Raw genomic sequence first — 13,478 nt, 5'->3', positions numbered from 1 at the left:
CTTCTCTTTTCTCTCAGGCCTTTCAATTCTTTAATAATTGTTGGTGCGTGTCTCTGAATTTGGATACTGCAGAACTACACCGTACAGGACTTCCCCCTTCTTTGGGTTTGTTACAGTTTGTGAGGTGCTCAGTGTAGAAGTGCACATCTGAAAATAATATATTTTAATCAGCAGGGTAAAGAAACAACTTGTGCATTTGGAATAAATTCTTATTTTGATTCTGGTCTTTTTTCCCCCCTACTGGAATAACAGAAAAGTTTGGAGGCGTTTGGCCACTGATTTCTGTGGCAAGAAAGTTTATTAATTTAGGAAATAAGCCAGCACAGGAGTAAAAAAGTAATAATACAAGTATCAGAAATAAATATGGTCCAAGGTAAATGAACAGGCCCCGGTACAACATTGGCATTTACCAGTCTGACAGTTGCGGTGGACTTGAAATGAGCCTCAGAGTCTTGTTAGGCTACTTCGACCACTGGGCCAAGCAGCCAACACACCTCACCCCAGTTACACAGTTTCTTAGCCTGTTTTATAAGCATTTAAAAAAATAAACTTTGCAGTAACACTTGCCTGAGTGAGGTAACCGAGGTGGCAGCACCGCAGCTAAGTTTAATTAGTGTAATTTCTTTTGCGACTGTCACAGAAGTCAAGCTGCGCTTTCGGTTAATTTCTTCTTCCCTCTCCAACCTTTCCGTGTTGGGACGTCATGTCAACATTCTTGTGACTGGGGTAATTCCCAGCTTTTCCTCCTGCCCACTATAAACGTTGCCAAATGCTTTGATTACATTTTTCCTCCCCAAGACTTAAATAATCCCGTGTGTGCCTTACTCACTAGTTCTCGGAAGAATCCTCGTGTCCAGCACGAAGTTACCGGATGAGTCAGCATGAATATGTTTTATTACTATGTAAAACGTGCCGGCCAGACACTGACACAGCTGGGTTACGACTGGAGAACGTTGCCACACAAGAACCACAGCTATATGGACTGTTTCCCTATCTGAGCATGCGGTATTACTCACAAGACTGAGCACTAAGATAGCAGCAGCTGTGGGGGCTATTTTGGGTTAACCAAACCAGCCACTAGAGCGGCTCGTAATGGCTTATTGCCAGCTGAAATGACAGTGGGTGTGGGGAGGAGGGGATCACGAGCACACACGACACCTGCACCGAAGCCCAGGCTAGTCAGCAGGCAATCTGCTACCAACCACGTACGCTGGGTCTCTTTAATCGCCCCAGCCCACATACTTACATGCTGACACCACAAACCACAATAGTCTGTCCCCTGAGACACCACCGGTCATGGACCTCCTTTCAGCCACACAGAGCACCAGGCAGCTTGCCAACAGCCTCTCGCTGGTGTTAGCCATTTTCCTTCGCGCAAAACATTTTAATTTGGGTCATCCCTGGCCAGGCTGACCTGCTTCTTTGCCTCTCTGCAGCAGTCCCTGCAGGCAGATGCTCTACATCAGCTGTTCTTTCATGACAGCCATTCGATTTACGGGAGGCTTTCAATGCTCCTAACGGTGAACACTGACGAGGCAGTGAGTCCTGGGGGGGCTGCAGCTACCTTAGAATAGGTGGTATATCAGCTAATCACTGCATCATCTGTGTTAAGATCCTTCAGGATGCTCCTGAAACAAGGAGGGGGAAGTTGTCCTGGCTCAACATTTGTTTGTTGTGGCAGTTGGTTGTTTTTTGTTGGTCTCAAAATGTCTTATTGAAAATTTAACAGTCCCCATTTGCACGTGCAATTCTGCACCTAATTTACACGTGCATTGCATGTGCAAGTCATTGGCTATGCAGGACCCTTGCCTGCACACACACCTGACTGACATGCAGTAACCGTGTACGGATGCACCCATCCATTAGGCAGTCCCACGCACATTTCTAGTATGCTGCACTGCATGTGTGCCGTGTGAAAACCAGAGTAAAGAATGAATGAGCCGGTGAGCTTTTAAACAAACGTTCCCGCCTGCATTCATGTGTATTGCTTCCTCTGCCAGTGTATTTGAGAAACATCCATGAGCCAAACACTTCTGCATGAAGGGACATGGTGGGTTGGTGCCGAGAGTCTCAGCTCAGGGCCAGCATTTAGTTTTTTCTGATTCCATCCTGCGCCCTGGGCCTGGGTTCATCTTTTCTGTGCTGCATTGTCAGGTCCAGGACTGCTCCCTTCTCCGTTAGTAATCGCGGAGTTACAAAGGCCCAATCATGGAGTTGCAAAGCAAGCATGCACCATACTCAAAAGATCTTTTGTCCCCCAGTTTCACTTCCCTCTCTGAGCCCCATCCCGCACACAGTTCCCATGCCATGAGTGAGGTTGCAGGTTCAGCCCTTTGCCTACAGGACGTTACTATTTGCTGATCAGATGAAGGCAGCTGTTGGACTCAGGTTTGTGGTGATTTGAAATTCACCTTTCCAAGCATCAGCTAGTCACTGAAAGTTTCCTTCTTCTTCTGAACCCTCCTCCCATAATGTTCACTGAGAGAGTTGTAGAAAGTGAAAATATGCGCAAAGCAAGCTCAAGGAGTATTGGTGTAATGCGATTTGTCCATTATCAGCACTGGGCAGTTTTTACTCCACATGTTTCGTTTAAACCTGGTCATACATTTCATCTGCTGGGCATTCCTTTACATAAGGGTCTTTCAGATCTAGGAACCTCTGGGTGCTTTGTAAAGCTGCATTTTCCGTGTCCAAGTCCTGCAGGACATCCCCTTCCAGCACTTCACAGTGTATCCTTAGGATTTGTTCCTCCCATGATCCATCTGCCATTCACCGTATTTGTAAGCACAGCCATTCCCTGCAAAAAACTGTTTCAAGGTCTCCCCAATCCACTTTCACAAATAACTGTGGCATGGTAGATGACATGATTAAATAAATGCAGTTAAATAATGTTCACCGTTTAAAAATTAACAGTGGACTGAAAGAAGGTAGCGAGGGAGCCAGCAGGGAAATATACCTGAATACGGACAATAGCATCTAGCAACCTTTCCTAGGCTGGTGGGTATAACCTTGATCTTCCACTCAGTTTCCATCATGTTAACAGTGGTTCCACTCCTTCTCATAAACGCACACTGCAGACCTGTCGATATTATTCATCACATTCTCCACTGCCTCCTTTTTTGCCCCGTTATGTTATGAAAAGTTATTCCAGCATCAGTCAATAAACTTCTCTGACCTTCGTGTTGTTGGACTACAGAAGCATACTAAGTGTGTGGGGGGAAGCAGAAAAGACTCGTAAGAAGTTCAGGTTTCATGTCTGTTCTTGGGATGACATGCTAAGGGCAATCCACTGGACACAAGCTGCACAACAAGCCCATTTGCAGGGTTAGCATCCCACTGGAGGATGTCATTTGCCAAGAATGCCAGGAACCTGAAGTTGACCTGGGTCTTTATTATGGACATCAATAACATGTGTATAACGCAGCAGTAAGTTCCACTGACTTCTCACAGGGCATCTCTGGAAATCATTTTATTCAGGAATTATTCCAAATATAGAGATGTAGGGGATATATTTTTCTCTCCATTTGTTCTTCAAAATATAAAAGGCAAATACAAAAAATAATATCAACATGTAGGTATGCATAAAATCCAGGACATCCAAATAATGGATCTATTATTAGAGTGACAATATTTCTATAGCTAACGCTTCCTCTCCATTGACACCTGCATCAGTAAAACAAGAGACTATCCACGTGCTTTGAGATTATGTGGTCATAGAGAAAGGGTGATTCTAAACATAGCTTTCATGGTTAATTTGCCTGACACAGATCCTAGGGGATACTTCTGACCCAAAGAACATTTAACTAAGTAACTAGAATGTGGGTAATTAATTTACCATACCTGCTTTCCTCTGTGCAATCACTAATAGGGGAAAATGTCTACCCAACAATGCATGTTACAGAGATAATGGCATAAAAGGTGTAGGGCAGTGCCTCAGTGTGAACTGACATAGTTCCTATACAGGCTGAACACGTTTACCCTGGGGGTGAAGATCTGCCCCCGTGGCTTTGGACAGAGATGCTGGCATTCGTTCCACTGGTGTAAGTTGGGAGTAACTTCATGGGAACGGATGGAAGCAGTTGAGAATTACACTGGGGTAACAGAAGACTCTGATCAGAAGTGTAACTTTACATCACCTTAACTTGACCTAGACGGCTAGGAGGAAGATGTACCTGCCCAGTCCTGTCCAGGCCTTTCTAACACGTTTTAGATCATGAAGCCGACACAAAAACGGTCACTCTTCTTTTGAAATGTGTGATAGAGAGCTAGACATTTATGCACAATAACAGCGTTGCTTAACAGTGACTGTATATCATATTAAACGTAATAGTCATTGCTAGCATGTGACACTAAGATTGTTCAGGGCCAGCCTAAGGCTCAAGTTCTGCTCCCAAGTCACTGTCAATGGCGATAGATTCTGGCATTATATCAGTTATGCCTCCGTTCAGTTCATTTCTAACTGTACAATCTGAAAAAGCTCGACGAGCTGCCTTAGCGCTTACCTTTTCTTCCGCTGTGCAGCTAATATAAATATTATCACGATGGTCAGAAAACTTAAGACTACTGCAATGAGGAGGAACAGCTGCTTTTCATCTTTTCTGGACACTGCGAAGACAAACCACAAAGCATTCAAGGAATTTCTCCGTTCTGTAGTAACTACATTATACTGCAAAGAGACTGGAGCCAAGGACAAAATCCCGTTTTCCCATCATACGTGTTAGTGTATCATTAGATTTAACACGCTGCACACATCCATTAATCCTTGCAAATATTTTAGGGTTGGACGCATGATGCCCCGCTGTGGACCGCATTTTGTGCACTGTTGCCACTCTTTGCTGAACTGAAATGTTTATCACCCACTAACGTCAAAAGGAAAACATCTTTCACAATCCTCGAGCCAGCAGGCCCAATTCTGATCTCACTCATGCTGGTGAGAGTCTGGGGTGTTATTTTAGATTTACAGTGGTGTAGTGGAATTGGGGGTGAAAATGTGTATTTCCAAAGGGAATTAACGTTTTCACAATTCTTGTTTTAGTGTTTCCAATCGCCAAGGAAAGGAAGCGCCTCCCACAAAACATTTACAACCTGAATAGCCCAGGCAGACAGAGGGGAGACAGAAATTTCTCTGGCCTGCGCCCTGCCCAGAAGAGTAACCCTCTCCAAATATGTGCTGTACAGGGCACTTAGTTGTTTTGAGTCCTAATTATAAAAAGCTGCTAACATAATGAAACAGATTTTAAATTCAGTCCAGATGGGCCCACTGTAACCATGACGCTCATGTAGCCAGGTCACAGAAACAATACAATTGGTCACCTGCATCCTATGATAACCCAGTGCAGTTTGACTGTATTAATGTGGAACCCCCCACACCCCAAAAAACCCATCATGCCTTCCTCCTCATCTCATAATCCTTCGTGGTGGGAAAGGCTGCTGGGATTTAGTTCATAGGAAGACACGATGGGGGTGGTTTGGGTGAGGGATGCTGGTTGAAGGATTGTTTCCTTCTCCCCTGCCCAGCACTCTGCTCCCAGCGGCTGTGAAGTCTCCAGCCTCTCTGTGGCCTCAGGCCCCAGAGCTGACAGCTGGGCTGAGCTGCACCTGGGCTGCTTCTGAGGCAAGAAGTGACGAGGCAGCAGCAGAAGGTAGGGCAGAGGTTCCTAGCAACAATAAGATTTTGCTGACTTCTTCCCCTCTCCCTGTGGGCACAACGCAGGGGGTTCCCTGTTACGACCTCCACCCCCGAGGGTCACACCGTATGGGCTGGGAAACACCTGCACATTGAGTTCTCACCACAGACTGCGTGCAGCCAGAGACAGTCTGAGCATGTGGATGACACATATTCCAGGGAATGGGGTGTGCTCCTGCACCCCACGGTGAGTACAAAGTGTCTCCGAGCTCAGAGTCAGATATTCCCTCCAGGCCAAAGACTCAGTACCCTGCAGTACTTCCACTATCCCTGCATTCATTCATACTGCTGCTGTCATAGCTAATTAAACCAAGATTTCCCCAGATGCTGCTTCCCAGAAGTGGTGTGTCACTCCATTTATAAGTGGGTTTACTCACTAATCTTGTGTCTGGTGCTGTCCTGGGATGACCAGATCCGGAAATGCCATGGCTGTGACCCAGCCTTGGAAGTGATTTTCTGTTGGGATGCCTATACCATCCTTGCTTTGTAGCAAGTCAGGGGAAGAGGATTGTATCCGCATGCTGCCCCTCTGCTCCTAGACCGCTCTCCTCCCAAAATCACCAGTCCCATTTCAGCAACCAGAAATCCCCCTCTGTCAGCTAAACCCTCTCCATCCACGCCAAGGTCAAGTAGCTGGTGAGCGGGGAAGGAATCCTGCCCCCAGGATGTGGCTCTCCACACCCCACTGCTTCCTGGGGCTGCATGGTCCTGCACTCAGAACAAACAATGGCCAACAGACCCACATAGTGGCAGATCAAACAGCACAGCACGTCCTCTGTCCCTAGTCCCCAAATCCTGCCCCATGGAGGCTTGGAAAGTGTTCTCATGGAACTGGACTGCATGGCATACTGGGGTGCCGGACTCCCTGTAGTCAGCTCTGCAAAATTAGCCCCGGTCCAGCAAAACTGTTTCAGTTCTGCGGCCAGCAGAGCACTGCATGACAGGAAAGAGGCAGTTTCCTGTCTGTAAAATGGGGAGGTGTTTGGTGAAGGTGAAATAGCCCATGTCTGCAACGTGCTTTGAAGCAGCAAAACTATCTGTGGGCCAGATCTCCAGTTCTCAGTCTCAAGAGAACTGGGGTTGGACTAGATGACCTCCTGAGGTCCCTTCCAACCCTGATATTCTATGATTCTGTGATAAGACAGACCGATAATGGTGGCCCACGCTGCACTCGTTTCTTTCGCTGTCTCCTACCGTAGAAGCACTCGCGCGTCCATTCACTCCAAAAGCCCTTGTCAGCACAGAACACATTTGTTTTCCCTCGTACACGGACACATGCGACATGGCTTCGATTGGACTGGGAGAAGGTAAAGGCAGTTTCCACTTGAGTTGACACAGACTGAGAAACAAGAGAGCATGCAAAATAAAGAAGGTTGATTGGTTACGTGCTACAGGATTTAGACCAGGTATCTACACTAGAAACTGACATCAGTATAACTATGTCGTTCCACGCCCCCAGCTACGCCATTGCACCGACTTAACCCCCGATCTAGACAGTGCCAACGGGAGAGCTTCTTCGGAGGCTGATTAAATCCCCCCCCACTTTGTTTATTTGAAATGCATTTAGTGATGGCTTTCGAGAAACCCAGCCGGAGTAAAACGAACAAACCAACCAACCGCCTAAACAAATTGTACTTGCATGTGATCTATGGCCACAGTTTATTCTTGCTAATTTGTGGAGCCCTTCATAAAGTTCACTAACTGGTGTATTATAATTTGCCAGTAAATGTAGCATTACAGGAATTCATTCTAGCAATTTTGGAGCCCAGATTGTAACTGACCAGGCACAAGGAAAGGCACTGCACATCAGCGTTAGATTGTGTTTGGCACCGCTTCTTTGAAGAAGTTAAAATTACACTTGCATTGGGCCAAATCCTGAAGTCCTTGCTCAGGCAAAACTCCCATGGATTCCACGGAAAGCTTTGCCGAGTGCAGGCTGCGGAATTGACACAATTAATATTTTGGATGTTTGAATTGGAAAGTTGCTCAAGTATCTCCTGGGGCCTCAGAAGAAGCCAGGGCCCCTTTTTGCCAGCACCATGCCCTGAAGAGACTCCAGTCTATACAGACAGGCCAAAGGAGCTGGGAGAAAGGAAGTACTGTTATCCCTATTTTACAAATGGGAAACTGAGTCCCAGAGAGATAAAGCGACTTGCTTGTGGTAACACATGACGTCTGGGGAAACACTAGATTCGAACCCAGATCTCCTATATCCTAATTAGAGGCCATAGCTATAAAACCAGGCTTCACCCAGAAAGCAATGAACATCTGATGGTACAGTCCCCCCTAGAAGTGAGAATATACTTCTCCCCAAAACACGTCTGTTCCCTTTTTAAAGCCTTTGTTCCCTTCTCTCCCCAAGATCTGGCAATAAGAAGTGGGGTCTGGCATAACTATCTCTGTTCTCTGCTTCCCAGTCAGGCACCAAGCAGGGAGGTCGCTTGCCATAGCATCCCTGCACCCATTCAAGAACTGAGAAGAGTGTGGTGCAGGCAACTCTTCCCCCTTCACCCGCTGAAGGGGGGGAGCCGGGCATGACAGCCTGTTCCCTCCGCCTCCCATCCATTTGAGTACTGGTGTAGGGGCTAGTCAGTCGAGGTGAAGCTATGGGACAGCCAGGGCCCTGGGGCACTAAGCTCAGCCAGGGGAAGGAATGACGTGCTTTTACCTCCATGCGCATGCACAGTGGAGAATCTGGCAGCCACGTCTCTCTGCCCCTCGCAGATCTTACAGTCCGATCCAGAAGGCACAAGATTGGATCTTTTTATATGTAACCTTATATTCCATCTGTAAAGGTCATATCCTGCCCTCTGTTACACCATCGTACGTCTGGAGCAGGCTCCAGCCCAGTGTCTCTTTTCAGCGGGTCAAACTTTGCCCCAATGCACCCATAAACCCTCACTCCTCACGGACTTCTACAAACTGCTGGCAGCTAATGAGCCTCCCCACCATTCAGTTTAGGGCTGTTCCTTCCCTGCTTCAGTTTCCAGCCCTCCCATCCCATCCTGATGGCAAGGAGATGGAACAGGCTTCATGATGAGCAATCTTCTTGCTCATCATAAACGAGAGCCCTTTGTAAGAAAGCTGGTTATCAACAACCCCGTGCGTCGCATACCGCCCAGGGATCATCACCATCCCGTTCTGTCAGCTGCACCTCGTAGTCCAGGCAGTGTGGGGGGGTACCCCCCGCAGGAGGGCTCCACTCCACATGAACTTCCTCAGAGGCAGAAATGGAAACCGACAGCTTCTCAGGCGGAGAAGGTTTGACTGAAAAGGAGAGAGACAAGATCAGACCTTCTACTGGGGAACCGTTGTTACTCTCAGCACTAGTTGAACTTCGGCGGCTTCCCCTGAGACGGTACTCACTGTCCACTGTCATCCCGACAACCAGCTGTGTGGATGTGGGCTGCGCTGAAGACAGACGTGGGCCATTATACTTAGTTCTGAATGTCAGTGTGAATTAGATTCTTCCCCTGAAACATGGGGTTTGGTACTTAAAGCTCTTTCATGCCTGGCAAGTATTTGGAGATGTTATTGTAGTTGAAATGGCATTGGTCAGCAGCACAATTCAGGGCAACTGGACCTGTATTCCCCTCTGTGGTCCAGCCAGGGCACCCGTATTTAGGTTTCCAGCTCTCTTGGGTGGAGACATGTGTCTCTCTCCCTCCTGACCAGGGTATTTTCAGGCTGCCAAGCTCCCTGCCTACACTGTAAATTCCCCAGCAACATCAGGACTGCTTTACTTTCCTCCTCAGAGACAAGGAACAGTGGAACTGCCATGGTTAAATTACCACCCAGCTCTTTCTAAGCAAGCACATATTCCTAAAATAAAAGCATTACAGAAAAAACAATAAAAGAACCTACAGGTGCCAGATGTCAATGCCAACAAGAGGTCTGGCTGGTGAGCAGCCCTTCAACTCCACCCCTGGGAGGTTTCCCTGCAGTTACCAGGCTCAGAACAAGAACACAGATGGGGCCGAGACCTTCCAACTCTTCCCAGTGAAGATTGGAATCTGTCCATTTGCAGGATCAGAACGAAGGACAGGAGTCAGGCTATTTAACTTAAGTCCTTTCTTTGTCTGTTGGTCCCTGGAGAATCGAGTCTCAACCAGTCCATGGGAGCCTCTCTCCAGGTGGTGGTACTGCTTGGATGATATTACAACCCAAGTGAATTTGCCTAATCACCCTCCACTGTTCTTAATCCTGCGGGGTGTGGTCCCCTCCCTATGGAATTCTGTACAATGCCTGGCCCACAATGATACATACGTTTAATTCAGTAAGGTTTGTCCAGGGTATTGCAAGAAATTTGCCCTGTCGGCATCAGCACATCATCTGTCACTGCTCAAAAGCTTGTTGCAAATCTCCATCTTGCCACTAACTGCACCTGGGTTTGAGTTAGCTTGCTGTTGTGAACCTGGGCGTGGAGATGTCCACACACCAAGGGGACATCCACCCTCTGCCAGAGGCTTTGCCTTCTCTTGTGTACATCTCTTGTGTACAAATGCTGTGAGAAGTCACAGCATTTCCTGCCTCCTGGGGGGAAGGGACAGCGTGGCCCCGTGTTCTTCTACTATAGGAATTGTTAATTATTGCTCCCTTCTTAAGTAAGGGTCTATCATGGACCCAGACTGTGCCAGAGAGATTTTTAAGTGGAATTTCACATTAAAATCAACGGCTGTGCATTTGTGAGAGTAGTCTGCTTAAAAACCTATGGCATAATCCAGTCCATAATACCCAGAGCTTTGGCTTCAGTGGTAAATGTTCCAGGACTTAAGAGATCCTTCTGTCAAACCAGCTTTGTCGCATGAAGTTACATATTGCAGAGCAGCAGCAAGCATATTCGTGCCCTCTAAAAATAAAGCAATTGCATGCAGTCACCACCATTAGAGATGGAAGAGACCCCGGTAAGTAGAGCCGGTCACAGGATGGAAAAGATGGATAGAACGAAAGAGCTTTCACCATTAATTTTCCATTTTAAAAAGGCTGGTTTTCATCCGAAAAAGACTTTCAAATGAAAAATGTCTGGAGTCATGACGGCCGTTCCCAGGCCCTGCAGCCTCTCCGTCGGAAGTGTTGTTAATACTGAGGAGGTAAATCAATCCCAGTCACGCACCAACTTCCTAGGTAGAAACATTCTATATTGCCCTCCCATAGGATGATAGCTAAAAGGAGCGAATCGCATAGGTGAGGTGTAAAATGGTTTACAAAACCCACTACAGCCCCCTTCTCTGTTACACAACCTGTATTCCGGCACGTCTCCCCCACCACTCCGACCCCGATCATCTCCTGCGCTTTGATGACTTCACCCTCACGACAGCCCTGTGTCGGGCAAACAGGGCTACAGAGCTAGTGAGTAGAGCGCAGAGAGAGAGGAACTGATTTTCCAGTTCGCCACCCGTTAAAAAAAACAAATTCAGGTCAACTTGCAACAAACAATTTCAGCAAACCAAAGAGCAAAATTTGTTTTGGGTTAAAGTGTTTCTTTTTGTTCTCAAGACTTTTTACACAATTTTAATTTAAGAAATTTAAGAAAATTTCAAAACAAAGTCATTTCAAATTGAAAAATCAAACTGGTTTCATTCTGAAAGTGTTGAAAAGAAGGTTTAGATTTTTTCAGATTTTTTTCAGACTTTTCCTACCGCCAAACAAAAGGAATTTGGCGAATTCAACACAAATTTGCAAAATGTTTCTGTCAGCCTGAATCCGCATCTTTTGGCGCAAAAATGTTTTGGAGAAAAACTTCTGCCTAGTTCTAATATTAAAGTGCCTTGCCTAAAGTCACACAGGAAGCCTTGGACCAACATATTTATGTGAGAGTAAGGGAGCTTAGATTGGTGCGATTTCCAGGCCATGAGGCCCTATGAAGGGGCAGTGGAGCACATTTGTACTCCATTCTATTAGCTATCTATGCCACGCTCCAGTTTTCAGTCCGCCGAGGGGGCGGCTCCTTCGAAACTCACTTATGGTTTTTAGCCAAGAAATCTAACAGTAACTGTCATACTGCGTCCAGTTGTATCCCTCTTGGTTTTAATAAAAAGCTGGAAGGCCGCTGCTCTTTTCTGAACTATCACGAGTTGTATTAAGACACAGAGCAGCTGTTTCTGTTCCAGCGGCCATTCTTATTACATCACTCACAGTCCGTGATAGGCCACATCAGGCACTATCTGTGCAATACAGAACGGAGTCTTTGCTCTCACCAGTACTGCCCCATCATACTCAGAGTGACGATCGTCTGAAGGGCCAGCCAGGGACACAGTTGCTAGGTGAAAGAGGGGGAAACACCTGTCCTATGAGCAGGAACCCCCCACCCATGTAGCTGGAGGTCCCCACTTTCTCCCAGCATCTGCAACATTCTGTTTCTTTCCACGACGATTGACAAAATTCTCCCTTAATATGGCCATCAGGATGGCACTAGGAAACACCTTTGTAGACTGGTTATCACTTTTAGGGCCAAATCCAGAGGTCTGGGGGAGAGGATAAGTTCAGGTGACTTACACCTACTTCCAGCATCCTCAATGCGACTGTTAAACCAGTTTAGACACCCTCAGTTGCCACTGTTTACTGAGACATTGAATTTGGCCCTTAGGTTGGACCAGAACAAACTGGCTTCATGTAAGCGAGCCTTTAGTTGATTTTCTGAAAATGGGCCCAGCACTTTCCCCACGCTATAAGCACCTTTAACACACACAGTAGTTACTGCAAAGTCTGAAGACTTCAGTTCAACACCTAAATTACCCAGTCATTACAGCTGCCCAGCCAAGATCATAAAACTACCCCACCAGCCCATAAGAGCCAGATCCTCAGCTGGTGTAGAGCAGCAAAGCTTCATTGCTTTCTGCTCATAGCTGTGAAAGTTTTCTAGGGTTGCCAACTTTTTGACTGAACAAAACCGAACACCTTTGCCCTTGCCCTTCCCCAAGTCCCCACCCACTCCATCCCCCCGCCTCCTTGTGTCGTTCACTCTCCCTCACCCTCACTCACTGGCTCATCTTCATCCGGCTGAGAAGGGTCCCTTTTCGACTGGGTCTTCAGTTGAAAACTGGACACCTGGCAACCCTCAGGCCTCCTGTAAAGCCCAGGGCAGGGAACCTCCCCCTGTGAATCCTGCACCTAGCTCAGTAATTTGAGGTTGAACTGGAGAAGCTCTTTTACCAAGTCAGCCAGGCTTGATTTAAAGATGGCAAATAATGGAGACTGTACCACATCCTTTGGTAAACAGTTCCAACAGTTAATTACCATCACACTGACAAACCATTGAAACCTGGCCCCAAGACAGCTACTGAACCATCCCAGGGTCTACTAGACCATTTAAGAACCGGCATCTTTCCCCACGAAGCCTGCAAAAATAGATAGGCCCATTGTCATCATTACCTAGATTCTGAAGATGGAATGTGAAGTAGGAGGGTCTCAGCCACGTGGACTCTGAAGAACCATTAACACAGACATTGAAATCAGTATATTCTGCCTGCCTCAGGTTTTGCAAATTGCATCCAGTATTTCTTCCATGAGTCTGACGATAGTCATCACATTGCACTGCATGATCCAGCCCTTCGTACCTATGCATAAGTTAGGAAAATTCTGTTACATGCCATATTTAAATGGAGGATTTTTTAAATATTTGCACTGTGTTTTATTTTTCAGAAAGGTCTGACAGGTCATTGACTAATACAGTTCATGATCCAATGATTCAGTGAAATAAATATGCAAGATCAATCAAGATCTACACCAGAATGACCTCTTTAATCATTAGTCAGAGTGAATAAATATTCATGTCACTACTTCATGATCATAT

At 46.5% G+C, this 13,478-nt stretch overlaps 1 protein-coding gene across 1 annotated transcript in view; it reads right to left on the bottom strand.

Annotated features, from left to right (window-relative positions):
• Positions 1–322: 322 nt before the first annotated feature.
• The window catches only part of IL13RA2 (interleukin 13 receptor subunit alpha 2), a 31,701-nt gene continuing 18,545 nt past the window's right edge, over positions 323–13,478 (bottom strand). The window contains exons 6-10 of the mRNA XM_084638555.1: positions 13,058–13,242; positions 8,802–8,953; positions 6,881–7,025; positions 4,503–4,605; positions 323–3,529 (exon numbers count right to left, since the gene is read on the bottom strand). Of these exons, the coding sequence (XP_084494681.1) occupies positions 3,481–3,529; positions 4,503–4,605; positions 6,881–7,025; positions 8,802–8,953; positions 13,058–13,242 (634 nt within the window). The 3' untranslated portion in view covers positions 323–3,480. The remainder of the gene's footprint in view (positions 3,530–4,502; positions 4,606–6,880; positions 7,026–8,801; positions 8,954–13,057; positions 13,243–13,478) is intronic.

The sequence above is a fragment of the Lepidochelys olivacea genome (assembly GCF_965140295.1).
Source record: "Lepidochelys olivacea isolate rLepOli2 genome assembly, chromosome: 9".
NCBI lineage: Eukaryota > Metazoa > Chordata > Testudines > Cheloniidae > Lepidochelys > Lepidochelys olivacea.
This window is presented reverse-complemented; position numbering and strand designations above follow the sequence as displayed.